Source organism: Lonchura striata, chromosome 20 (genome assembly GCF_046129695.1).
Source record: "Lonchura striata isolate bLonStr1 chromosome 20, bLonStr1.mat, whole genome shotgun sequence".
Classification (NCBI taxonomy): domain Eukaryota; kingdom Metazoa; phylum Chordata; class Aves; order Passeriformes; family Estrildidae; genus Lonchura; species Lonchura striata.
This window is the reverse complement of record NC_134622.1, coordinates 5,712,728-5,739,062: the sequence shown is the minus strand read 5'-3', so window position 1 is coordinate 5,739,062 and position 26,335 is coordinate 5,712,728. Positions and strand designations below refer to the sequence as shown.

The following is a 26,335-nucleotide window of genomic DNA, read 5'->3' as shown; positions in this document are numbered from 1 at the left end:
GCTCTGGAACCTTCTGGCCGGTGGGTGAGCAGGAGCTGGGGGGCTCTGGAACCTTTTGGGTGACCCGGGGGGTTCAGGAACCTTCTGGCTGGTGGGTGAGCAGGAGCTGGGGGGCTCTGGAACCTTTTGGGTGACCTGGGGGGTTCAGGAACCTTCTGGCTGGTGGGTGAGCAGGAGCTGGGGGGGCTCTGGAACCTTCTGGGCGGCGGTGACGCAGCTCAGAGCCGCTCACGGCCTCCTGCCCTGACTCACCCGGCCATTCCCAGGCTGGCCCAGCCCCAGCCCCCTTCTCCCGCTGCCACGGGGCCGCATCCCGGGGATTGTTTTCCGGGCAGGCAGGCGGGAGAGGCCGGGAGCCGCTCCAAGGGCCATCCATCACTGCCAAGCAGGCCGAGCCCGTGGCGATGAAAGGAGGACGGACACGTCCCTGGCAGGGGTCCCCGGAGGCTGCCAGCCCCCTCCCCGCACACCACCCACCGCGGCTGCGGCTGCGTGCGGCCGCCCCAACCCCGGGCCAGCTTCTCGTCCCTTCCCCGGGGCTGCCGCGATTTCCATTAATAGCCAGCTGAGCTGCCCAGCTAAAAATAACCCCGGGCCCTCTTCATAAGGCCCCGCCGGCCGCGCCGCCGGCAGCCCCGCACGCCATGGCCGAGCGCCGCGTCCCCTTCACCTTCCTGCGCAGCCCCAGCTGGGACCCCTTCCGCGACTGGTACCATGGCAGCCGCCTCTTCGACCAGTCCTTCGGGATGCCCCACATCCCCGAGGATTGGTACAAGTGGCCCAGCGGCAGCGCCTGGCCCGGTTATTTCCGCCTGCTGCCCCGGGAGAGCGCCCTGATGCCCGCGCCCGGCTCGGCCCTCGGGCAGGCGCTGAGCCGCCAGCTCAGCAGCGGCATCTCCGAGATCCGCCAGACCGCCGACAGCTGGAAGGTCACCTTGGACGTCAACCACTTCGCACCCGAGGAGCTGGTGGTCAAGACCAAGGATAACATCGTGGAGATAACCGGTGGGTGCTGCGGTGGGGCTCTGCGGGGTGCCCCCGCTCTGGAGATTGCTGGGGGGAAAGGTGGAATAAGGGATGGGAATAGGGGAGGGAAGGAAAAGCAGGAGGAGGGGAGGAGAAAGGGAAAGGGAAAGAGAAAATCGAGGCATGGAGGAAGGCCCAGCATTACAGCTCAGTCTCAGGTGCAGAGACCACCCCCCCCCCCCCCCCAGCCCCATAGATTGACCCCTTGATGCTGTTCTGGAAGGATACAGGGAGGGACCCCTGGCTGGAGCCACAGAGGGACCCCGGGGGTGATGTGGGGTGTCATGAGCCCTGCTGTCCCTGCGCTCCCCACAGCACCCTGGATGCTGTGACAAAACCCAGATCTGTGGCACGAGGCCAGGATGTGCTCCCTGCCGGGTGAGGGGGGCCTGGGAATGGGGGCAATTCCCCAGCCAGATGAATTCAGGCCCAGGGAGAGGGGATTGCTCAATCTCCAGCCCTGCCAAGCTGTGGGGCCAGCTGGATGCTGTTGTGGCCTTTGGCCACCCCCAGCTCCTGGCACTGCACTTTCCTCTACTTAAATCAGGGGGATGCACCCGGAGTGGCCCTGCAGAGGGGCTCCCCAAGTTGCTCCAGGCTGAGATTATGGCAAAAGCCCCAGGATGGGCAGAATCAGCCCCACACAAGTGTTGGGGTGGGGCAGGAAGGTCCCCACCCAGCCCATTGCGAGGTTTTGTTTCCTTCCAGGCAAACACGAGGAGAAGCAGGATGAGCACGGCTTCATCTCCAGGTGCTTCACCCGAAAATACACGTAAGTACCAGGGAGGGGGGGAGACACCTGATACAGCCCCCAATGTCTTTGGGGACGTTTTCCCACCCACCCATCCCCTCCAAAGCACACTGGCCAAACTGGGAATGCTGCTCAGCCAAACTGGGAGTGGGAGAGGCAGCAATTTGGGGCTGAGCATTGCACGCCCTGGGTTGGTGCTGCAGCAGTTACCTCCCCCTCCTCTTCCCTCCCCTCCCAGCCTTCCCCCTGGCGTCGAAGCCACGGCCGTGCGCTCCTCGCTGTCTCCCGATGGAATGCTGACGGTGGAGGCTCCCCTGCCCAAACCCGCCATCCAGTCTGCCGAAATCACCATCCCCGTCACCGTGGAGAGCCAGGCCAAGGAGCCGGCCAAGAAGTAGGCGGCACCGAGGAGGAGGAGACGGAGGAGGAGGAAGAGGAGAAGCCGCCGCTGCCCCCCCGCCCCCAGCTGCTCCCTCACACCCACCCCCTTTTTACTGTTAATTTTGTACTCGCCCTGCCACTGAGTGCCTTGAATAAATGTGAAGGAACCGACAGAATCAGCCGGAATAAAAGCTGGTGAAAGAAACCTGTCCTTGTGGCGTGTCTGCCCCGCTGCTGGGAGCTGCACCGGGACCAGAGCACCGGGACGGGGCTGCCTGGGGCCAGAGGGGCCAGCAGGAGGGTCCCTGAGCCCTGCCTGCAACTGGGGTCTGTAACCCAGGGCTCCACATCCCAGGCGTTCTCATCACAAGTCTTCACAACCTGGGCTCAGCATCCTGGGGTCAGTGTCCCAAACTTTCAGACCCTGAGTCTCCCCACCCTGGCAATCCCACACCTGGGTCTCCTACATCTCAGCTCTCCATATCCACCTCCAGCATGCTGGGGGCTTTACATCCCGGGTCTCCAACACCTCTGGTGTTCACATGCAAGGTCTCCAACATCCCTGCCTCAGCATCCCAGTTTCCCACAATCTGGGTCTCCTACAGCCCAGGTGTCTCCAGTCCCGCATCTCAGCACAGTGAGTCCCTCATCCCTGCTCTCCCACACTCAGGGTCTCCACATGCCCTATCAGGGAATATTTGGGGTTTCCACAGCCCAGTGTCACCATCCTGGGATGCTGCATCCTTCAAAAACAAGTGCACAAACACCCCTTTGTGTCAGAGAGCAAAGAGGAGCTTCATGGGCAGGAACTCACCCAGCAGTGCAGCCCCTCGAGCCCTGCCCTGCAGTGCTTCCCCTTCCCTCCACCCCGTTGTCTGGGGGGCTGCTTGGGGGTCCAGCTCAAGGGCCACAGCTCCCTGGGGGCTGAAGTGGGGCTGGGTCGGGGTCCCGGTGCCATTTGGCCCCCGCTGGCCCCGTGCCCCCCGTGCCCCCGGGGCTCCGGGCAGGACTGGCCCTACATGGCCGAGGTCAGGCCCATGGCCTCGATGTCCCCCGATGTTCCCTGCTCCGTCAAATCCCACTAATCCCCCTGAGTCATCCCGCTGGCAGACGCTGACCTGCGAGGAATCCTGCAGCTGCGGGGCCCCTCTCCGAGCTCTGGGGGCTCCAGGCACCCCCGGCCCCCGGCCCTCTGCCCAGCGGGCTGGGCTGTGATGGGTTTGGCAGATCCTGGGGATCGATTCCCGATCCCGGTGATCGATTCCTGCCCCGGGGGTCACGCCCGTGCTGGAGGGGTTCCCGTGTGTGCGAGCCCGGCTGTGAGGCTGTTCCAGCCCAGCGTGACCCGGGGCAGCCCCCGAGGAGCATCCCCGTCCCCTCCCCTCTCCCGTGGCCGCACCACGGTGACTTTTTCTTCCCCAAAAAAACATTTCCCGAGCCGGGAGCGGGGCCGTGGCAGCCCCACGGCGCTGCGGTGGGGTCGGGGTGTCCCTCTCTGTGTGGGGGTGCTCGGTGAGCCCCCAGTCCCTCCCTGCACGGCCCGGGGGCTGCTCCCAGCCCCTCGCCGGGGGTGTCGGTGCTGCAGCCCCGGATCGCCCGCAGGTTGTGAGTCAAGGCGCATTTTCTGTTCTAGGTTCGAGGGAGGGGGGTATTTTTACAGCGTGAGTCACCGCGCGTGTGGCTGCGAGCGGAAAACCATCGGGAAGGGACGGAGGTGGGGAAGGACGAGGGTGGGAAACACCCACCCAGCCACTGCTGAGCCCACGGGACCCTCCCCGCGGCTCCCACCGCCCCGCAGGGCACCGGGCCCTGCCCGCAGGGATGCGGATCCTCGGCAGCAGCGCAAGGGAGGCGGCCCAGGAGCGGGACCCGGGAGAAGACCCAGGAGCAGGATCCAGGAGCAGGACACAGGAGCAGGATCTTGGAGCAGACCCAGGAACAGGACCCAGGAGCAGGATCCAGGAGCAGGAAGGACCCAGGAGCAGGATCCAGGAGCAGAACCCAGGAGCAGGATCTTGGAACAGGACCCAAGAGTGGGACCCAGGAGCAGACCCAGGAGCAGGAAGGACCCAGGAGCAGACCCAGGAGCAGACCCAGGAGCAGAACCCAGGAGCAGGACCCAGGAGCAGGACCCAGGAGCAGGACCCAAGATGGGACCCAGGAGCAGGATCCAGGAGCAGAACCCAGGAGCAAACCCAGGAGCAGACCCAGGAGCAGACCCAGGAGCAGGATCCAGGAGCAGACCCAGGAGCAGACCCAGGAGCAGGATCCAGGAGCAGGACCCAAGATGGGACCCAGGAGCAGACCCAGGAGCAGGAAGGACCCAGGAGCAGACCCAGGAGCAGACCCAGGAGCAGGATCCAGGAGCAGGATCCAGGAGCAGAACCCAGGAGCAGACCCAGGAGCAGACCCAGGAGCAGACCCAGGAGCAGGATCCAGGAGCAGAACCCAGGAGCAAACCCAGGAGCAGACCCAGGAGCAGACCCAGGAGCAGGATCCAGGAGCAGAACCCAGGAGCAGACCCAGGAGCAGGACCCAAGATGGGACCCAGGAGCAGATCCAGGAGCAGGAAGGACCCAGGAGCAGACCCAGGAGCAGGATGCAGGAGCAGAACCCAGGAGCAAACCCAGGAGCAGACCCAGGAGCAGGACCCAGGAGCAGACCCAGGAGCAGGATCTTGGAGCAGGACCCAAGATGGGACCCAGGAGCAGACCCAGGAGCAGGAAGGACCCAGGAGCAGACCCAGGAGCAGACCCAGGAGCAGGACCCAGGACCAGACCCAGGAGCAGGATCCAAGATGGGACCCAGGAGCAGACCCAGGAGCAGGATCTTGGAGCAGACCCAGGAGCAGGATCTTGGAGCAGACCCCAGGCCGTTCCCCAGCCGAGTCCCACGGAGCCCCCCAGAAAGTCGAGACAGGCGATAACAATTAAGCAGCGCTGACGTCAGATCTGTAAGTTTATTTGCTCAATGTACGACGGCTACATAATGACTCACATTCATGATATTCCATCACTGAGGAAAAACTGCTAAGAATGGTCCGTGTGTGAAATAATTCCTTACAGAAACACGGAGTTGGAAAAATAATCACTGATTAGACCTTAAAAATAGTTCACTGCATAACATGACAAAAAGCACAAACAAAGGCTCATTCAAAGAACACAGTCATTGTTCTCCTACACTGTAATAGTTATAATTTCACCATGACGAACACCAGACATTAAGATTAAGCTAACACTGGTGTTTTCTTTTGCTTTTTTTTTTCCTTTTTAAAAACAAAATCATATATAATTGCATGTCACTATAGCAACATCCATAACAGATCAGTTTGTTACGATCACTATTTGGTAGAGCAAACTTTACCCCCAAAAAAAAGAAAAGGAAAGAAAAATAAATTAAAAAACTTTAAAAAATTTTTGAAGACTATTTTGTCATAGGAATACATAACATCTACAGTATAAGTTAATAAATTTCAAGCTACTGTATAGAAATACGACACTAGCATGCACAATATTGTATCAATAGAGTAATGGAGCAGTAATCATTTCACTGGAGAGACAGTATCATAGGCAAGTGCATCTCTTAAAAAATTAAAGAAACCATTCAAGCTGCTTAAAAATCAAGTCCCTGACCCCCACTCCGTTTTTAGCCCTCTTGTGCCATCTCTCCTGCATAAGTTTCCTAAAGCAGCCAGAGCAAAAAGCCAAAAAGAGTAGTAATTATTTGGAGAAAAACGAAAAAAAAAAAAAAAGATAGGTTTTGTAATTCCAGTAAATCACTTCCAATTACACAGCTGGGACAACACTGCTCACGGGACACGGGGGTCGATGAGAGGGAGGTCAGAAGCCTAAAGCATCTCCCGGTCCCGGCACGCACCGGCACCGGCACCGCACGCCCTCGCCGCGGGATGCTGCGCCCAAATTCCCTGGGGGATGAAATTCCCTGGAGGATGCTCAGAGCAGGAAAACCCGGCCTAAACAAAGCTGTGCTGAGAAACCCAGCCTGAACAAAGCTGTGCTGGGCAAACCCGGCCTAAACAAAGCTGTGCTGGGCAAACCCAGCCTAAACAAAGCTGTGCTGGGCAAACCCGGCCTAAACAAAGCTGTGCTGAGAAACCCGGCCTGAACAAAGCTGTGCTGGGCAAACCCAGCCTAAACAAAGCTGTGCTGGGCAAACCCGGCCTGGACAAAGCTGTGCTGGGCAAACCCGGCCTGGACAAAGCTGTGCTGGGCAAACCCGGCCTGGACAAAGCTGTGCTGAGAAACCCGGCCTGAACAAAGCTGTGCTGGGCAAACCCGGCCTGAACAAAGCTGTGCTGGGCAAACCCGGCCTGGACAAAGCTGTGCTGGGCAAACCCGGCCTGGACAAAGCTGTGCTGGGCAAACCCGGCCTGGACAAAGCTGTGCTGGGCAAACCCAGCCTGAACAAAGCCGTGGCGGGCAGGGCCGGGCTGGGCAGTGCCGTGTGTGCTGTGTGCCCCCCAGCCGTGTCGGGCTGGCTCTCGCAAGGGACAGGGAAAGCCCGGTTCCAAAATCAGCATCACAATCACGGTAAGGAGTTAAAGCACGAGCGCGGTTTCTCCTCACTGCGCAGCGCTGGGGGAAGCGCTGCAGGGCGCAGCACTCCGCGAGCCAGAGAACAGCAGTGAACCTCCAACAACCATGGAAAAAAATCAAAATTAAAGCTAAACTTACTCAAAATGGGGTAAGTAGTACCTGCTAAGCAAATTCAGATGCCCCAACTCCCACCCCCGGCCGGATCAGACAGACTCAGAAAAGATTTTGCTAAGAAGAGAACTAAGTTCCTGGGCTCCTGAAGGTGGACAGAAATGTCTATGATTGTAGCTCTTCCCTCGAGGAATTTCTCTACCAAATTAGTGTCTAAGCTCCTGAAGTTCACTCATTACACCACAAGCTTCCCCAGGAGAAAAGAAAACACACCCGGCTTCCCTGGTGACAAACAAGGGAGCCCTGGGTGCTGGAGATCTGCTGACAAACCTCATGGTACAGTGGGAGAAAGTCAGGCAGAGTGAAATGGCAGTGCAATCCCTGAGGAAGCAGCTGTGGCACCTTAAATCAGGATGGTCTTTTGAAATACCAAACACAGTACATGACATACAGACCTGAATGCTCTTTTTTTTTAATATTTTTTTATTGGTTTTTTATTTAAGTGGCATTTTTAAGTTTAAACACTTCCCCCTTTTGTCTAATTAAGTTCTTAAACCTTTTGCTGTGGACTTAAAATAGTTGAAACAGCCGCTAGCCAAGCACCTGTTAAGCTGTTGACCAAAAAACTAGAGCAGCTTTGATGTTCCTCGGGCGGGCGGTCTTCTTGCCTTGGGCGACACAGAATAGCTAAAGCCAGTCCACAGGCGAGGACTGCTCAGGAAGGCAAGCCAAAAGAACTAGCAAAAGAAAGAAAAACAGACAATCAAAGGCTTGATGTCATATGGCTGTAATGTAGAAATACTGTAAACTGCAATTTAGTGTTAATACTGTAAGCTACCCTAATAAATATCTCAACCAAAAAAAAAAAAAAAAAAAAAAAGGAAAAAAATATTGGATGGCCTAAATCCCAGGGCTTTGCAAGCCCCAAATTCTTTAGTTTTGTTGGTTTTATTTTTAATTCCTTTTCAATTTTGGGGATTTGCAGCTGCGCCCTGGCAGGCAGAGCGCTGCAGAGATGCAGAGAGAGGCCCCGCGACGTGGTGTGGGCACACGGCACCTGGGCTGCGGAAACAAACGCTCAAAGCCTTACTGGAACCACAGAACTCCCTTTTTTTTTTTTTTTCCCAAATGTTTTTGCGTTGCTTTCCTTAAAAATGAGGGCCATTCCATCCACGCAAATTCGTCTTCAAACCCTTTTTTTATTTCTAGCAATAAAGTTAAATTAAAGACAGCTCCACTTGTATTAATAATCTACAGAACAGTCCATATGCCAGTGAGGCTGCTATTCCATACCAGCACAGCCAGCCTGACTTCCACTAGTGGTGTTTTGGCAAAAATGTCAACGAGGCAATCAAAGACAGGTTGTGGGGGGCCTCCCTGGGAAGGTGTCCCCTCCCTTTCCCTCCCCCACCCCGGACCCCCCCCCACTCGTGGGAAAAAAATAAAGACTGCAGTAGTTAGCATCAGCGTGCGGCTGCCAGTCCATCGGGGGGGTCTAGTTGTTGCCTTCTCCGCCGTCGTCGTCTTGCTGATCGCTCGTCCAGAGCGTTAGGTTGTCGCGGAGGAGCTGCATGATGAGCGTTGAGTCCTTGTAGGAGTCCTCGTTGAGGGTGTCCAGCTCGGCAATGGCGTCGTCGAAGGCCGTCTTGGCCAGGTGGCAGGCCTGCTCCGGCGCGTTCTGGATCTCGTAGTAGAAAACCGAGTAGTTAAGCGCCAGCCCGAGCCGGATGGGGTGGGTGGGCTGCATGTGCTCCTTGCTGATCTCGTGGGCTTCGCTATAGGCCTTCTCCGAAGACTCCACCACGGTCGCCCTCTTCTCCCCGGTGGCCACCTCGGCCAGGTAGCGGTAATAGTCCCCTTTCATCTTCAGGTAGAAGACTTTGCTCTCGTACTGCGTCTCGCTGCAGTTCTTGATCAGGTAGTTGTCCAGCAGGCTCAGCACATCCTGGCACACCGCTTCCAACTCCTTCTCGATCTTCTCGCGGTAGGCACGGACCATCTCGATCTTCTTCTCGTTCCCATCTGCGGAGGTCTTCTGCTCGATGCTGCTGATGACTCGCCAGGACGAGCGCCGCGCCCCCACCACGTTCTTGTAGGCGACGGACAACAGGTTCCTCTCTTCGTTGGACAGGGGCTCGTTCAGCTCCGTCACCTGCGTGGAGAGAGGGGAAGAAAAGAGACATTTGGGTTAAGCCCCAGCCCTCTGACATCCCATCACTCCTCTGTGTATCTCTAGAGAGAGGCAGGAGGAGGCAGCTGGCTCGCCAAGTCCTGCTCTGTCATCCAGCTCTTCTCTGCAGGAGCCAGCTGGGAAATCATACCGTGGTCCAGACCCACAACAAAAGGAGCAGGCATGTGGTTTTATTTGAGAGATCAGCATCTTCCAGAACAAGAAAAATCTTCTAGGAAAGAGATGCCTTTCACCTGTAGGATGACAGTTGGGCTTGGTGGTGTAGGGGAGAGGGACAGTCAAAGCAAAGAGGAGATGGTCCAGAGTTATGAGCTATCTGTATGCAGTAACACCACCAGAGCTACAGGGTGTTCTTATTTTCTGCTTCCCACAAGCATGGGGTATGCTTCAGAGACACCCAAAGAATCTCTGAGATGAGATTACACAATTACAACTGCCTCAGGCACCTGCACAAATGAGGACTTAAAAGCTCACATGGTGAAGGGGAAATCCCTCACACTGGATTTTCCTCACTCAGGTTAACAGTGTTACCTGCCTCATGCACCACAAAAAAACCAAAGGGATTACAGAGATGACAAGCACAGAGCTCCCTCAGTAACTTGGGAAGCATCACTCAGTGTGACAATAACCCCATTCCAGCTTCCACAACACCATCACTGGCTGGAGCCACCCAGGCAGCACCTTTGGCCAAGACTGCAGCAGCTTCCCAGCCCCAGGAGCAGGAGGAGCCCTTGCAGCAGACAGGACACCACGGGGCAGCTGCACACGGCCGCTCCCCTGGGGTTACAGCTGCCAAGTGCCACTTTGAGCCTGGGCATGGCCACTGTCCCCTTTCCCCCAGGACACGCCCCCACCACACATCCTGGGCACAGCCACCTGGGAATCAGGCCACCAAAGCAGGAACCTGTGAGCCACCTCACGGCAGTAAAGGATTAGGTAATGGTTTGGATGTGAAAAGCTTCTGCAAACACTGAGTCACTTTCACAAGGATCTGTAAGGGCAAGGTTTGCTCTGGGCCCAGATAACCACATTTATGGTGGGGATCAGGAGGCCAAAGGCCCAGCCCAGGCTCATTTGAATGGCCTGGAATGACTCACGGTTGCTCATACCATGTTGCTCACACCTGCACATTCCAGAACATCCACTCCTCCTGCATGCTCTGGCTAATGTCCCCTCCCAAAACCAGGTACAGCTAAGCCTGTTTCCCCCACAGCAAGCAGACCCTCCACTTCCACCCCTGCTGCTGTGTGGATTTGTGCTGCTCCACAGGATGCTCTAGAACCTGGCAGAGGAACAGCGGACACCCCTTTTCCACATGGAAGAGGGTCTTCCTGTGCAAACCAGCACAACTGCTTCTGCTCCAGGGTAAGAGACAGCGAGGGAGCAGGGAAATGGGTGTCACCTTGATGAGGGCAGCATCTCCTGGGACTATCAGCAGCCACCAGCAGCGCAGGACAAAGAGCACAGAGCAGGATGCCAGGGCAGCTCCCAGTGCTCCCGCCCAAGGTAAGCAGGGCAGCGATGCCCGGGCCATCCCGCAGCTCCCGGTGCCAGGCCAACCCTCACACCCTTCTCCTAGCCAAGACAACAGTGACTGTTTAACCACAGGGCCCTGGGATCCCTGTGATATCCTGCTTCCTGCAGCAGGGCCCAACCACAAGGTGCCCAAATACCCATGGGGAGACACTAACATGCTGCCTCCAGCCTGCCTGCTGCACTGAGGTCTCTACTCTGCAGTTTTACAAAATGTCTCCTTTCATTCTCCCCTCTCGGTGACACCTGCACAAACCACAGTAAAGATTTTGTGAGTTAAAGACATCTTTGGGTGCACAACCAAGGTGTTCCCCTGGTCCAGAGCTTACAGGTTGTCTGTCCTCAGAGCTACCAAAGACTCCATCAGGTTACCTGAGGGCTTATTCCACCTAAGCTGCCCTGTTTTGAGTGAGGGATTTGGAAATAGAAACATCCAGAAATCCCAGCCTCAGTTATTCTCTTCCAGCTGTAAATGAAGTGTCCAACACCAACAGCTATATAAGAGACTCACTGATTCCAAGAGTCTTCTGTCCTGACAGCGGTTGAGGAGATTGATCACCAGATTAAATTTTGCTTTTAGCAAGGTGCTCCCTGAGAAGAGACACCAGTTTTGAAGTGAGGAACAAGCAGGTGCCCCACAGACACGTCTGCAGATACTTATCACTGCAGGAAGAAGTAGATTTACCTCTTCTCACCAGAAGAAGTCTTGCTGGAGGACAGATTTATTAAAACTACAGGGAGTTCCGTGGGATTAGCTTTGCCATAAACATTTTAAATTCGAAGCTATTAAGGATTACGGAGGAAAGTTGCCTGTCAAAATCCTTTCATTCTGAAGGCTGACAGATGGAAGGTACACCTGTGGAGACAGCAGATTCCCCTAGGGAGCTCACAGGGAACTTGTAAAAGCAGGAAGAAAGCCTTGTTAACCATGTCACTGCTTTCTAGCAGGACCCAGACTCCCAGGAAAGAGCACTGCAGAGACATGGCCAAGATGTGACATGGGTGGGGACAAGGACCACAGCCCTCAGCACTGCAGAGGGAAGAGGCTGCTGTCCCACACATTTCAGTTCACAATTGAGCTGAGGGAGGAAGAACAGAAAACCATCTGGCTCCTGCATTCCCAGCAGGAAGAAAATGCAAGATGCCCAGCACGCACATATCAGACAGCAGGGTACACTGAGCAGCCTTATCAGAGTCAGAAAAAGGCAGAAATTGCATCCCAGGTTCAGGTGCCTTTGAGGACATCTCTGCCCTTGGTCTGCCCAGAGCTGCCTGCTGCCCGCTCACCTGTGCTGGCATTTTCCAGTCTGTGCAGTCACTGTCACTCTGCTCTTCCCACAGCACTGCACCAGTGCCCATCTCCAGCAGAAACCACTCCAACACCTCTGCACCAGCCTGTCACATGCACGTGGGGCTGTGCCTTCTCTGCAGCCTGTGCTGGCCAAACAAATGCTGTTTTTTGTTTTCTTGGGTTTTTTTTTTACACTGCAGGATACCGAAACAAAGTGAGTTCAACCAAGCCACTGGTGAAAGTCTTCATTTGGCATTAGGAGGGCTTGGCAGCAGCACAAAGCCATCAGCCCCCAGCTGGAGTCTACCTGCTCTTTGGGAAGCTCAGTCAGTCTGGATTTAATTTCCCTGGCTGCCAGCAGAGAACAGCAGAATTTGCTCTGCAAATCTCAGTAACTATCCAGCCTCATTTCACTCTTGTGCTCATGGAAACTAGGGAGAGGAGCAGGAGATGCATGAGCCAGTGTCAAGTCCTGGATGTGGCATAAACAGCCAAGGACAAGGAGCTGATCCACATGGTGGAAACTTGAAAAAGAAAAGTCTTTCAGCTATTCTGGAAAAATAAAAAGGGAGAACACTCCTGCCAGGAGCAGACTGCACAAGGACACCTAGGCAGGGAGTGCAGGGAGCACGTTCCATCACCAAGCTGGAGGACACTGCCACTTCCAGTCTCACCAGTTCTCTGATGGCACAGTGTCTGCACCACCAAGACTCAAGTGCCCTTAAGCCACAGGGAAACTCCTTGAGTTCCCGTTGGACAAAAATTACTGGAAGTTTAGGGTTTATACTGCTTGGGAGACCAGAGGGTTGTACAAATTCAAGCCCTCTGATTTGCAACAAAACACTGCAGAGGCACCACCATCTCTGAGAAGGTTTTCTTGATTTCTCCACTACAGCTAGAGCTCTGACTCAGCACCCTGCCCAAAACCTGGCAGGCTCCCGGCATGCCCGAGGATCACATTGCAGCCAGGCAAGGTTCAGCCTCTTGAGGAGAAGCAGGGAACAAACACAACTTCACCTGTCCCTAATGTCAAGGTATGTAAACTCCAAAAGCCCAAGGGTTGGTTCTACAGCACCTTCTTTCTGGAAGAATCCTGATTAACAGGCTTTGGTGAGACCCACAGGGAAGGTTTGCCCCCACAGATCAGCAAGTTAGGTTGGCTAGGGGCTTATTCCAGGACTCCCATCCTCCACTTCTCACCCTGCATGAATAGGTCTAAGCAAACATCAGGAAATGACTGTTTTGAGGTCCCCTCAGTGACGATTCATCACAGGACTTAGTTCTACCTGTTTATTCTTGCACACTTTTCACTTAGTTTGATAATTAAGTGCCCACCCATTTACAGCTTCTGCCTGGCTTTGATGTCTTATCTTAAAGCAGACAGCACTGGCTAGCTGACAGGACCCAGAGATCCTTCCCTGGGGAATACCATCAACATCTGACAGTTTAACCCATGCTATAAACCTCAACACTTGCTGTTCTTATTGCCTAAAAGAGAATTCGAGTCCTTCAGGACATCAGACAGCTACAAAGAGTGAAGCTTTCCTGGAGAGACAGAGACAGACATGAGAACTTCAAACTGTTCACTGAGAAAAGCTTATAAAGATCATCAGAGGTCCTCTCCCACCAGGATACACAACATCCATCTCCCCTTGAGCACTCATGCTTCCTGTTCCATCTACAGCTCCTGCACCATGTAATTAAATTTGTTATCTCTCCAACAAAGCCTAGCAAGTGTCTTGTTTTCCTTCACATGCAGCTCATTAGTCTGAGCTCTGGCCTGAAGGCCCCCTTCTGTGTTTCATTTCTTGAAAGGCAAATGTGCTTTTGAAACAATGTTCTGACCAAATCCAACCACTGAAATTCCTTCTTGGTCTGTAGCCACTGGCATGGGAAGCACCAGCACAAAATCCCTCCAGGCTCAAGCAGCTGAAAAAGGTCACAATACCTGCAGACATGCCACCTTCCCCCCATCTCCAGCTGCTGTCTCATGCTGCCCACCACCCATGAGCAGGGACACGGCCTCAGGCTGTGCCAGGGCAGGTTCACGCTGGACATCAGGAAGAAATTCTTCACAAAAAGAGTTGTCAGGCATCAGAAGGGGCTGCCCAGGGAGTTGGGAGTCCCCATCCCTGCAAGTATTCAAGAAATGACTGGACATGGCACTAAGTGCTCTGGTCTGGTTGACAAGGTGGTGACTGGTTAAAGGCTGGACTCTGTAACCTTGGAGGTCTTTTCCAACCTTAATGATTCTATGACAAGACCACCTTCAGCAGCCCAAGTGCTGTCATTTTGGAAGGCCATGACTGACAGACTGCCTGTTTTTCCGTGTCCCCAGCTTGCCCTAACTTGAAGAAATGGCTGCCCTCGAGCACATGAAATTGTCACCATTACCCAGCAGCCTGGTGAGAGTCACGACTCAATGTCACACAGCCTCACCAAGAGCAGCTTCTCCCCAAGCACCAGAGAGAGCTGTCCTACAACTCCATCACAGCACTCAGGAAGATGCTTTTCTTAAGCACTGTCCTACTTTGGCAAAGTAGGCGTGTGTTAAACCAGACCTAAATCTAAAATGTTACCAGATTGGTTTGGGTTCTTTTCCTTGTTGCTTTGCCTTCGCCCCCACGTCACACTTCCAAAGTGGAAGTCATACCATAACTGCTTCTCTCCTTGCTGACCCCTTCTGCTGTCCTCTGCTCATGTTTTAACTCAGTATGGCCAGGGGGGGTGGGTTTGGGCTGTAGGTCAAACCCTTCCTCTCATCCCAGACAAGATGAAAAAAAAGCATGTGCAGGCTGTGGGCAGCCACAAGTTCCCCACTGCCTTCTCCTCTGCCTGTTTCACTATGAATAATCACCTCCTAGTTCCAGTTTTCTCAGCTGGCAGGGCCAGTTCACATCACAGGGCAGCAAGCTGAGGGCACACGGGATGGTTCTGCCATTACATTTCAAATTGCTCCCGGTGCCTCAAGGATCAGTGTCTGCAGAGAACTGTTTATTGCTTGTAGCCCAACTGCACCTCAGAGGCTACTCAGGCACTCCAGACACCAATTAGGATTTCTGCATGTTCTACCTACACTTAACAGCAACTTTCATCCCACTCTGCAGCCTTTATTACTTAAGGCGACTTTGAACCTCCCAAGACAAAGTCTTCAAACTGGGAGATGTGGAAACCAAGAGCTCATTTATTTTATTGGCCTTTGTAGCTTAATAACTACATGTGATTGCACTGCATTCAGGTTTGATCAGTCCTTGGAGCCTGCAGACCTCCTGCTCCAGTTTCAGTGTGGCCATCATGGCTTTCAGTTAGAGAAAAAGCAAATTTCAGCTGCTTGGGTCATTTTTGCACATGAAAAGTTGAAGGGAGCCAAGGTGAGAACACCAGTACGAGCAGCAGAGCTCTGAGCTGCTCCATTCAGTGACTGGCAGCAGCATTTTGTGCACCAGCCCTTATCTGCAGCACTGCAGTCCCAGCACTTGGTCTAACGACTCTGGGTTTCTTTCCACTACAGAACACCTGGTGCCATTGATTTGTGTCCCTGACTTCTTCTGCAGCTTGAGATAAGGCAAACATGAGGGATCATCTGCCTGCCATGGCTATTGTGGGCAGACAGGAGCCCAGACACATCCCAGTAACCAACTGGAAGGAATACCCCGACCTCCCAGTTTCGTCCATTTTCAAGTGCTCTACAAACAAATGTTGAAGGAGCTACAAATCATTTCTGAGTTAGCATTGCACAGTCCTGTTGCAGGGAGCTGCTCCTCTAGCCAGCATGTGCTTTCTGAGCCAGGAAGGAATTATGCTCAAATTCTCTTGTTTTCCTTATAAACACCCTGATTCCCACCAGCCTTACTGACAGGCTATTAAACAAGATGAAAACTGGCCGTAGGACAACTTGTTTCAGCATCTTGCTGCCACTACCTGCCTCGTACTTATTAAAAACTCTCGGGGAAAATGATTGACCTCTGTTGGCCTAGTGCCTTCCAGCCAGCAGATGGAGAGAGCAGCAAGTCCAACCACATCAGTCTCAGCATTTCAGGGGATTGTCACTCAGGGCTCATCACACCATCCTGGCAGATGGGATACCAGCACCTTTGCCTGCTAACTACAAAGCAACAGAAGGGATGCCAAGCTATTCCTTCCCCGGGATATGGCAGGCTGGCAGCATCATCTGCCCACTGCTGTGCTCTGTGAGTGCCTCAGCAGCAGCACAGGATCACCACCAGCCCTCTCCATCACCCAACAGCTCGGGGAGCTCTCCTGCCCTAGATTATCTGCTCTGTTCCCTGCTGACAGGCTTGTTTACCAAGCTCTCTGCTAAGCACGTGGAAGACCAGTGCCACAGCGTGCCTCTGCTGTGAGAGCTCAGACGTAGCCCTGGAGATCACAGCAAGTTTCAGGAGCTCACAGTTGATCCGTTGATCCTTCTGGAAGCAGAATGACAATTCATGGTTGCTATAGGCTCTTCTGAGCTGCATTAAGCTTTTCCAGGTGAGAGCTGAAGAGCTCTTCCAGAGTAACTGCAGTCTTTCCTCAGAAGCATTTCTGTACAAGTTTAAAGACTCAGGGTTTTTTAATTTCTTTTAGGCATTATTCCTCAGAAGATTCCATCTACTCACAAGCTTTTGAGCTGAAGCAGACATTCATAGGATGGCTACTGGACATTTCTAGAGTCTTAAGACTTGGTCCACACAGAAGATTTTTTTTCTTTCCAATTCATGGTAAAACAAACCCAAGCTAAGACAGATTTCAAGGATTCTAGATAAATGCACCAAATTTCATGTGGGGAGGGTGTTTAGTGCTGCTGGAAGAATTAGCTGCTTAAAGATTTACCTCACAGCTTCCAAGGGTACTAATCTGGCTCAGATCTTAGTGCTTTCCTGCTCACCTCCAACCCCACTGCCAGGCAGTAAGAATCCTGCCACCACATCATCAAATCCTCCCCAGAGTGTCAAATGCCAGGCCTTGTCCTTAATCAGGGGCTCAAAAACTGCCTGTGCCCATGACCTCTACCTAGCTGAGCCAAGTGAAGAGAGAAGACATGATGTGCCAAGGGCAGGCCACCCCAAGGCTGAGAGCAGGTTTGCTGGGAGAGCCTGTTCCCAGGTCTGCTGGAGCAGGATGAACTGGGCAATTCCTGTCTGCTGGCATGGCTTCCTTTGGCAGAGCCACTGCTGCCATGGCAGCTGCAAGCTGCTGCTCCAAAGGGTGAAATGGGAGAAGCTGCAGCCATGCAGAACTCCCTGCAGTGAGCATGCACGATTTTAGATGCTCCATGTCACTCCCCCAAACACTTTGGGAACACCTGGTTGTTGCACATCAAGGTGAGATTCTGGAAATATTAAAAACCTCACAAGATTTTTGCTCTAGGTCTCTTGGTCTGCAGATCCAGCAGTTCCTTGGTGTCTCGAACATGTTTTACCAGATTAAGCAATAGACTTTCCAGAACACCCAGGTGGATTCCTGCATGCCAGCTCCACGATAGGTTTAACTTCTGCAACAGTGAGTAAGGTGATTATCCCTCCAGATGTACTTTACCCTCCCATTGCTTCGGGGATTTCGGGCTTGATCTTACACACCTCTAGCAAAGACAATTTTATTTAATTTTTAAAATGAACTTACAGAAAAGAAGGAAGTTGAGTTTTTGCTTTGCAGCTTTCTGGAGCACTGCAACAAATTTTAAATTACAAGGAAAGTCACTTTACTATCCTAGATCCAACTGTTTAATTCTCCTTGCCTGGCTCCCAGCCTCTTCTGAAGCCCAAGGGACTCCCACCAAATATTTGATCTCAGTTCATCACAGGTGAAAGAACTCCTCAGGTGCCAACATCATCTTGACACCACCAAACACAAGAAGCCAAGCTCCCAAACTCTAGGTAATGAAATATTCACCCCATGTCACAAAGCCCAACAGCATAAACAGGCAAAGCTCCAACGCCTGCCCCAGCTGGGTGTAAATCAAAGGCTGTTAATCTCCCCCAAGTTCTCATTCACTGCTGAATACTAAGCATTAGCCTTTTACAAGCAGAGATCTCCTACAGCAATTGTTGAGCCTGTCTGTTAGCACATGGCACAGCAACAGCTTCTCCACCTACTATTAATAAACTTGATGCTGCTGAGCACCACAGCTGTCCAAACAACGTGTCCATCAGCAGCCTCGTTAGCACTGAGGCTGAGACTTCTCACTGGTGTTTTTCTAGAGCCTCGCTGAAACCATCTTAGAGAGGAGTCAGGAGCACACTGACACGCCAAGTAGCTTTGCTTGGTACGTAAGCAAAGACATCCCAAGCAAGCCAACCCATCTAGCGAGATCAGAGGGAATTTGCAAACAATTAAGGAACGGTTTGCACTTGGAATCCCTGCAGACTTGCGCTCGTCCAAGCACAGCTGTCTCAAACACCCATACACGGACTCAATTCCAACATCTCCTTCACAGAAGAAAAACATTAAGTACTCTAATCCCTAATCTGGGGATCACTTTAAGGGAATCTCACGCCATCATCGGTGACATGTTCTCTAGTTACTCTTCTACTGCAATTAATTAATGCACTGCCCTTGGTCACTAGATCACTAGCCTGGGGCCAAAAATCAGGTTTGTTTAATATCTAATTGAGCATGTACTGGGTCATATCCAAGATGTGACTAAATCTGGGTTAGCACAGAAAAACCTCAAAGTGGGGGAAGTTTGCCCTTAAATAGGCAGACAAAGGCTTTTGTTTCACCAGCTATGAAGGCTTTGCTTTTGAGAGACAGTTTTGTCAGTGTTTCCTGCAGCACAAGAATTGCTGCCTCATCATTTCAGCTCTGTTCTCCAGACTTTACCATTTCTGAGCTTTTCCAGACTATACCAAGATAACCAGCAGTGCAACCAGCATGAGACTCCAAGGTGAAGATCTACCCCTATGATTTACCAGCCCCAGCAGCTCCCAGTCCACAGCAGGGACCAGAAAGATGCAGCAGCTCAGCCTCACTGTCACAGTCAGAAAAGATGGACAAAGCCATCCCACTGCTGAGCTCCTCCCACAGACACGCTCCTCACCCAGAGCCATGGGTGGGAATCCCACATCTTGACATCTGGATTCTGGAGCAAAGAGCCAGACCTCTTGCTTAAGAAAAGAAATAAATTTAAACAGCAGAATAAAAGTCATGTCATCCCTATTTTCCTTCATTTTAGCCTGTGAGGAAGGACTTTGCTCATTAGATCAAGCAGCCATGGGGAAAAACATTCCCACAAAGCCATTTCATTTGCATGAGGAAAGAAGAGTTCCCCCCCGTTCAGTGATGGAAAGCTGCACTGGCAGAAGCACAGGCAGACCTGGCAGCCAGCAGCCATGGCAGAACATTTTTTCTCAATGCCACCAGCATAAAACCAGCCACCACCATTTATCTGGACTGCTTCTTCAAGTCAAGCCAAAGGTTTCAGGGGCTGAAAGACAAAGCCACCAAAAATCCAACACAGTGACCAATCCATTGCTACTTCCCCTTGTTTTAGCTGGTTTCCAGGCTATCACTGCCCAGCAGTGACCATCACTAGTCAAATCGAGTCAATACTTATGTTTTCATTCAGTTTTTGCTTTTCCCAGACAAGGCAGTTCCCATTTCTCTGCAGTCACGTAAATCTAACACTGGGAGCAAGACTTCAGCTAAGGACCAGTTGGGCTAGTTACCTGCCCAGTAAAGAGCAGAAGTTGTTGAAGGCTTTCAGCTTGCCAGAAGGAAAAGACAAAGACTTGACCAGTGAAGGAAAGAAGGTCTAAGCTGGCTCCAAACCAGTTAGTACAAAAATCCTCCTCACAGTATCAGCTTTGGAAAAATCTGTCATGAGCTGCTGAGCACTGAAGCGTAGGAGAACGCCTGGAAGCATCCAGGGTGCAGCAGCTACCGAGAGACAACCTCAGTCCTGCATCACAGCTTTGCCACAGTGAGGTGGAAGATGATGCCTGGATCCTATCAAGACTGTCAATGGAGAAACGCTTGGGAAGCCAGGCAAATCCTGTTCCACTGTGCTTTGTACTGCAGTTCTTCTAATATGCATTCATATTTTGCTGGCAGCTCAGGAGGCTGATGAACAGGGCAGAAAAGCATAAGGCAGAGTCCTAAATGCCCCAGGCATTGACCCATCTGAGGAAAAGCCCCCTCAGGACAGACTGGAGGCATTTTCCAATGCCTCCTTCCCTGTACCTGCCTTTGAACAGCCTGGTGTTTGGCTGGGACACCGAGCAGCCAGCTCTGGTCTGAACTAGTCTGACAGTCCTCGTGGCTCTTCCCTGCCAGACTGGAACTGAGCTCCCTACACACCACTCACTTCTGCCAAGGAAAAAGCAGCACCAGCAAGTTCAGAAGTGCTCCACATCCAAGGACATGTCTGAGCTCAGACAAAGCCACCTCCCAAAAAGCAGTTGGTTACTCAAGCACTAGCAGTTGGGACAAGCAAAAGCTTAGATTCTTTTTTTCCTAATTATGTACCCTTGCACACAACTTCCGTGCATGGTTTACTTGGCATGAAGCTGCTCCAAATAGAAGCTCAGGTCAATAGAGTTGGTGCACTAGGCCCTGCCAGATGTGTCACAATCCATGGAGTTTTCTCCAGGTGTCAGGTCATGGCTACCACTCTCCTCCCCAGCCCCTGCTCCATCAGCTGCACCATGAGCCATGTTTCTCCTTCTGTCCTCAAGAGCAACAGCTAGCAGATCCAATCCTCAGCTACAAGCCTGCAGAGGTAGTAGAAATATCAGGCTTTGAAAAATCCTTGTCCTTACGATTGTGACCTTGGGGTCACTCAGCAGCCTGAGAACAAAACCCAGGCCCCCCCATAGGCTAATGGGGTCCATCGGGTCACTTTCATTCCACCTCCCTGATCTTAAGCTTAGCAAAGCTGAGGCTGCTTATTCCTACTTGGAAAGCCAAGCTGAGCATGCTCCTGAGGAGCACTAATGCTACTGGCTCAGGCACAAGAAAAGTAGTTTGGTAATACACATGAAGAAGAGGAAAAAGTATGGTGGGAATCCTCAAATTAAGGAAAATCTTAATTCTACCAGCTGTAGAAGATGAGGAAGAACCATGTTTTCCATTTCCCTGATCAGAAACCAAACCTCAGCTGCAGGAGCCAGAGGGATACACCACAGTTGTAACAGTGGACAACCCTCTTGAAAGCACCATCCAGATCATCCATGAGAAGCACTAAGAGGACGCCAAAAACATCATCCTGTTGCCACGAACAGTGTATATGCCCCTAGATGCTGGAGTGTTCAACCCAAGAAACATTTCTGGAGCTGAAGTTCTGTGGTTGTGCCTAAATTGGTGTTCCTGAGTATTCCAGCAAGTCCAAGCACACATCATCAGTGTCCAAGGAGTGTATTCCAGAGAGTAACTTTGGGGTCAGCTGGTGAACACAGCTGGTGCAGATAGGGTTTATCCACTGACATTATGAAGGTTATTTGGTGTACTAAAACAATTGAATCTCCTGTGAACTAATCATCTTTTTACACAAGAAGCAGCAAATAAAGGTGGTTGAAAAAAATTTTAATAAATCGAGACAACTCCCACCAATCTTCTTGTACTTTCATGGCTAGACATCATCCACCAATCTTCTTGTACTTTCATGGCTAGACATCATCCAGTAGATCTACTGAATAAGCCCAAATAAGCCAGGGGTTCATGGAGAGCCCTTGCCCAAGTTTTACTGTTTCTATGCCCCAGGTATAATTCAACTGCTATATTCTCCATCACAGTCTCAATATCACTTTTGTTTAGTTCAGGAAGAGCCATTTTGAGTCCAATCCACCCTGGCTGCTACACTTGGCCAACTCAGAAACCCACTTGGCCAAATGGGTCTTGGAAATGGTCTTGGAAGTCAGTGACTCTTCCTAAATGGACTAAATAAGAACTCACAGGAGCTCACAGAGGAAGATTTAAGAGCCTGATCTGCTGAAGACTGGCCAGTTACTGTGAGCAGTGTCCACAGCAGTCACATCCAGGGCACACTGCTACCTGTCTGTGCCTTAGGTGCACATGTGACTCAGGCTACTGCTATGAGGTCCCAAGGCTGAGTCACACAGCCACAACCCCACACTGTGAACCTCTACAAGGTCAGAAGGACGGGAGCTCCTGACAGCCACCATCCTGTCCTGACCCCATGGACCTCCAGGAAGGAAGCCCTGCTCATGAGTCAGGCTGTCTCCAATCCCTGGCACCACTGCAGTCCACCAGTGGCCTGGAGGCACCGCGAGGCTGGGCAGAATTCAATCTGCCTGCACAAGAGCATCAATGCTGCCTTTAGATGCCAACAGCTAATGACTGCACCATCCAGCCCGGCACTGGGAATGGTTTCCTCAAAGCCTTCCCCCAGCCCCCCTGGGAAGTGCTACTACAGCAGCTCACACTCCTTGGTCCCCTCCCACCATCACAGATGGCCTGCCCAGCACTCCTCCTGGAGAAGCCTTTCCACCTTCACCACCCTTTTGTCTGTGTACACTGCGAGCAGAAAGCAGCTAATCATCCCTGCTCTGCTTCCTGGGGACTCTCCAGACAGGCTGGATTTGTGTTACTACCCCTTTTTCCAAGGGTGAGCCTGCTGTCTGTGTGAAGCCTTGCTATCAGCACTGATACACTGGATGTGGAGGATGATAACCTGCCCAGCTGGTGACCATCACGGGAGAAGCCCACATACCCCGTGCCAGGGAAGGCCTGCAATTCCCCATCCTCACGCTCCTCCTCCACCCACAATGGCCATTTACTGCACCAAGCTGTGCTGTCTAAAGCTCGGAGCAGCCATCTGCTTTCCAGCATCTCCAACAGTCCCCCCTTCACACCCACACCTGGTGGTCCTTGCATACAGCACAGCCACAGCCCTGCTGCAGATGTTAGGCCCCCCAAAATCGAGCAGTCAGGTGTTCCCCTCACAGGGGACAGCCCCACACCTACACCATACATAGGTGCGGTGCAATAATCCTCCCTATACACTTTCAAGAGATTACTTATTTCCTGCATAAGTTATTGCAACATCTTGTTCATTCACCTGCACGTCCCCATAACATGAAGTCTGTGGGGAGGCACGTGCTCTGCTCCCTGGGCAGCGCTGGCCGGGGGCTTGGCAGTCTCCCACCTCCGGAAAGCCTCCAGCAGCATCACTCTCCCCAGCTAATGGATATCGATCCCCAGCCCTGGCGTGGGCTCAGACAGCAAAGCTCTTCCTGAAGTTCAACCAGACAAAAATGCAGCTTGCTCCAATCACCAGCACTGTGGGAAGTGAAACTCCAGCAAGCTAGCCCAAGGCCAATGTCTGACCACACTGGGGACCAGCAGAGAGCTTTCCTGTCCCCCAACACCTGACAGGGTTGATGGTACCCCCAGACAGCACTGAGGTGACACGGGACATGATCAAGGTCATGAAGACATGTCCTGGATCGATGGGCCCAGCCCTGCACCCTTCCTGGGTGTGGCACCACCTTCTGCTCCCTCTGGTAGGTGAGGGGACCATCTGCTGTGTTTTCAGAGACCCCTCAGTAAACCTGCCCCTTTTGGGGGCTGAAGGAGCAATCCTGCTCCTGCAGCAGCAACACAACTGCAGGTAGAGGCACTGGCAGCTAGCACTTGCAAGCAAGGAGGTAGCAGTTATTATATATAAATAATAATTTTGAGAAACTACTGCGATCCCAGACATCACTAGATGAATCAGCAGACAGCAAGAACCCCAGCACACCATTTTCTTTTTAAACCACTAACACAGCCATTCAGCACAGGTTCCCAAGCAGACAGGGCTGAGGCTGAACAACCCACCCCATGCGAGGTGGCCACCAAAACGCAAGGGTGAGATGAAGCTGCAGGAAAACGAGCCTCTTTTATGGCCATCATTGCCAGGACGGGTGTGAGAGGAGAACCAGCCAGCATTTCTCAGCAGGGTGCTAGGCAGGGCTAGGTTTGGAGGGCAGGATGGCTCTGCATCACCTTCGCTAGGCGCAGCCCGCATGCTCTCTGCTACCGCCTGGGTGCATTGCAGCTTGGACCATGGCATATGACATCACTAGGCGTTGCTACGGAAATGAGTGCGAGGTCATCAGCCTCCCGCACAACCGGGGCTGGGGGCTGGGCAGCGCACGGGGACGGGGATAACCGGCTGTGACACGGCTGTGACACGGCCGTGGCCGCCGGACCGGCCGTGCCGGAGCTGGGTGCAGAAAGGAAGAACAAAGCTCTGCCTTTTGTTTGCTGGTGAAGGGAGGCGGCAGCGCTCCCGCTGGGGATCGTTTCCTTACGGCCAAACTACCCGGCAGCTGATAAGAGGCGTTAGCCCGGGTTACTGTTTCACCAGGGCCCGTAAGGAAAAATCACACATAGGAGCTCTTAACAGCACCTCGGGTCCGAGCACCCAGCCCGGGGAAAGCAGGCTAAGAGAAATTCACAGTGCAACACCGCTCTGAGTCCCGGGCATATCCCTGCTGGCTTTGTCACGGCGGCTGTATTATCCGTAGGAAATGAGCTGTAGGATCTGCTCACACAGCAGGCTTTGCTTTAAAATGAATAGACGCCGCTATCAGAAAATGGTATAAAAGCCATAGTGCAGCAGAGGGACAGCCCGGCTGGTTTAATGTGATAATATCTCGTCCCGATTATCCGTATTTCATTCCTTGATAAGACATCTCCTCCCTCCCCGGGCTCGGGCTGTGACAGTTTTGTCTGTTTGATAAATGCAAGGTTATTGACAAAATGGTGCAATATGGGCAAACAGAGCTGCACCCACGGCAGACTGCGACATTCCCAGATCGGCATTCACTTTTCATCAGCCGGGGAGGACACCCCAGCTCCCAGCAAAGGTTCAGACCTGACTAAGAAGACAAACATAAAGAACAGTTTTCCCCTTTAAAGCACCCCCTCCCTCCCTCCACCCAGTCTAGCCTCTCTGCAATATGACAAATGCAGAATCTTCTGGAATGACTTGATCCTGCCTCCCACGATTGCTTTGTTTGCAAGATCAGATCAGAGATATGTTTTTTTTCCCCTTCTTATATTGTCAAAATGTCAGTATTGAAGGGGAGCGTTCAGTGTCACAAATCAGATCAGCCTGCTATATGCAGAGTCTTTATTTTAAGAGCGTGAAATGAATACAACATGACTCAATTCATAAATCTCCAACCAAGAGCAGTAAAAATAAGAGCTTTGACAGTGAAAGGGCTCCCGATCTTTGGGGTCAGGGGCACACATCAGCCCCGGCGACCACGCGTGGGAAGGGATGCACGGGGAGGTATTTCGGCAGCGGGGAGAGATGTGCACGAACCCCCCCAACACCGGGTCCCCCCCTGCCTCGCCCCACGGGGCCCCGAGCCGGTGTGACCCCCCCCGGCAGCGCCGCACCCGCCTGGCTCCTGTGCCCTGCTGGGGAGGGGAGCATGGGAGGGGGCCTGGGGCGGGGGGAGAGAAGAACTGCGGCTGGAAGGTGATGCGGGGGGCTGCAGGGCTGCGGAGGCAACGTGCCCCACGGCAGAGCAGAGGGTGCGGGGGTGCTCCAGGGCAGGGGGATGCGTGCGGCTGGGTGGGGGCAGCAGGGCAGGGGCTTCAGAGCAGGGGGAGGATGGGGGGGCGGCTCTAGGGCAGTCAGGGGGGTGCGTGCGACTGGGTGGGAGCCCCGGAATGAGGGAGAAGATGCGGGGGGGGGTTTAGGGCAGGAGGGAGCGATGCGTGGGGCTGGACGCGAGCCCCACAGCAGGCGAAAGATGCGGGGAGGGGGCTCCAGGGCAGAGCAGCAGGATGCGTGGGGGCCCCAGAGCAGGGAAAAGGATGCGTGGGGGGCTCTAGGGCAGGGACGGGGGTCGGGAGAAAGCAAAGTAAGCCTGGATCGGGGAGAGCGGCGGGAGCGGGAGGCAGCGGGGCTGCCGGAGGGCGAGGGAGCGGGGCCCTCACACCCCCGCGGGCCCCGGCCGAGCCCACCGCCCGCCGCGGGGAACAGGCGGGGAGGGCGGCCCCGGCGGGGCAGGAGGAGGAGGAGGAGGAGGAGAGGGGGTGTGTGTGAGCGTGTGGGGAGCGCCGCGGCCGCGGGACGGGACTCACGTTCTTCATGGCGGCCGCCATGTCGTCGTAGCGCTCGGCTTGCTCGGCCAGCCGGGCCTTCTGCACCAGCTGCTCGCGGTCCACCATCTTCGCGGGGTCCGGGGGGGAGAGGGGCGAGGAGGCTGCGGGCTCCGGGAGGAGGAGGAAGGAGAGGAAGGAGGAGGACGAGGAGGGCGCGGCGGGCTCGGCGCTGCTGCGGCTGAGGCGGCGGCGGCGGCTGCGCCCGGTGCTGTGCGCGCGCCGCGGGCCACCACAACCCCCCTGCGCGCGCCCCGCCCCTCCCCCGCGGCCCCGCCCACACCCGGCCCGCGGGGCACGACGGGAGATGAAGTCCTCAGGTGCGCCAGCGGCGCCGGGTTCATGCGGCCCGGCCTCGCCCTTCGGGACTACATCTCCCGTCGTGCCCCGCGCCAAGGCACCGCCCCCTCGGCCCCCCTAGGCCCCGCCTGTGC

The 26,335-nt window shown here is 53.7% G+C and overlaps 2 protein-coding genes across 2 annotated transcripts; one reads left to right on the top strand and one right to left on the bottom strand.

Moving 5' to 3' along the window:
• Positions 1 to 500: 500 nt before the first annotated feature.
• HSPB1 (heat shock protein family B (small) member 1) lies at positions 501 to 2,363 on the top strand. The gene is made up of 3 exons (XM_077787622.1): positions 501 to 1,005; positions 1,735 to 1,798; positions 2,016 to 2,363. The coding sequence occupies exons 1-3, from the start codon at positions 645 to 647 to the stop codon at positions 2,173 to 2,175; spliced, it is 585 nt and encodes a 194-aa protein (XP_077643748.1). The 5' UTR covers positions 501 to 644; the 3' UTR covers positions 2,176 to 2,363.
• Positions 2,364 to 5,103: 2,740 nt separating this feature from the next.
• On the bottom strand, positions 5,104 to 26,125 carry YWHAG (tyrosine 3-monooxygenase/tryptophan 5-monooxygenase activation protein gamma). Its single transcript, XM_021550991.3, has 2 exons — positions 25,884 to 26,125; positions 5,104 to 8,977 (listed from the first exon to the last, which is right to left on the bottom strand). Exons 1-2 carry the CDS (start codon positions 25,968 to 25,970, stop codon positions 8,321 to 8,323), a joined length of 744 nt encoding a protein of 247 aa, XP_021406666.1. The 5' UTR covers positions 25,971 to 26,125; the 3' UTR covers positions 5,104 to 8,320.
• Positions 26,126 to 26,335: the final 210 nt, after the last annotated feature.

Excerpts from the sequence above, each read along its gene's own strand:
- HSPB1 (XM_077787622.1), top strand. The coding sequence starts at position 645 with ATGGCCGAGCGCCGCGTCCCCTTCACCTTCCTGCGCAGCCCCAGCTGG. Across the intron at positions 1,006-1,734 it reads TAACATCGTGGAGATAACCG|GCAAACACGAGGAGAAGCAG; the intron begins GTGGGTGCTGCG and ends GTTTCCTTCCAG. Across the intron at positions 1,799-2,015 it reads TGCTTCACCCGAAAATACAC|CCTTCCCCCTGGCGTCGAAG; the intron begins GTAAGTACCAGG and ends CTCCCCTCCCAG.
- YWHAG (XM_021550991.3), bottom strand. The coding sequence starts at position 25,970 with ATGGTGGACCGCGAGCAGCTGGTGCAGAAGGCCCGGCTGGCCGAGCAA. Across the intron at positions 8,978-25,883 it reads TGGCGGCCGCCATGAAGAAC|GTGACGGAGCTGAACGAGCC; the intron begins GTGAGTCCCGTC and ends CTCTCCACGCAG.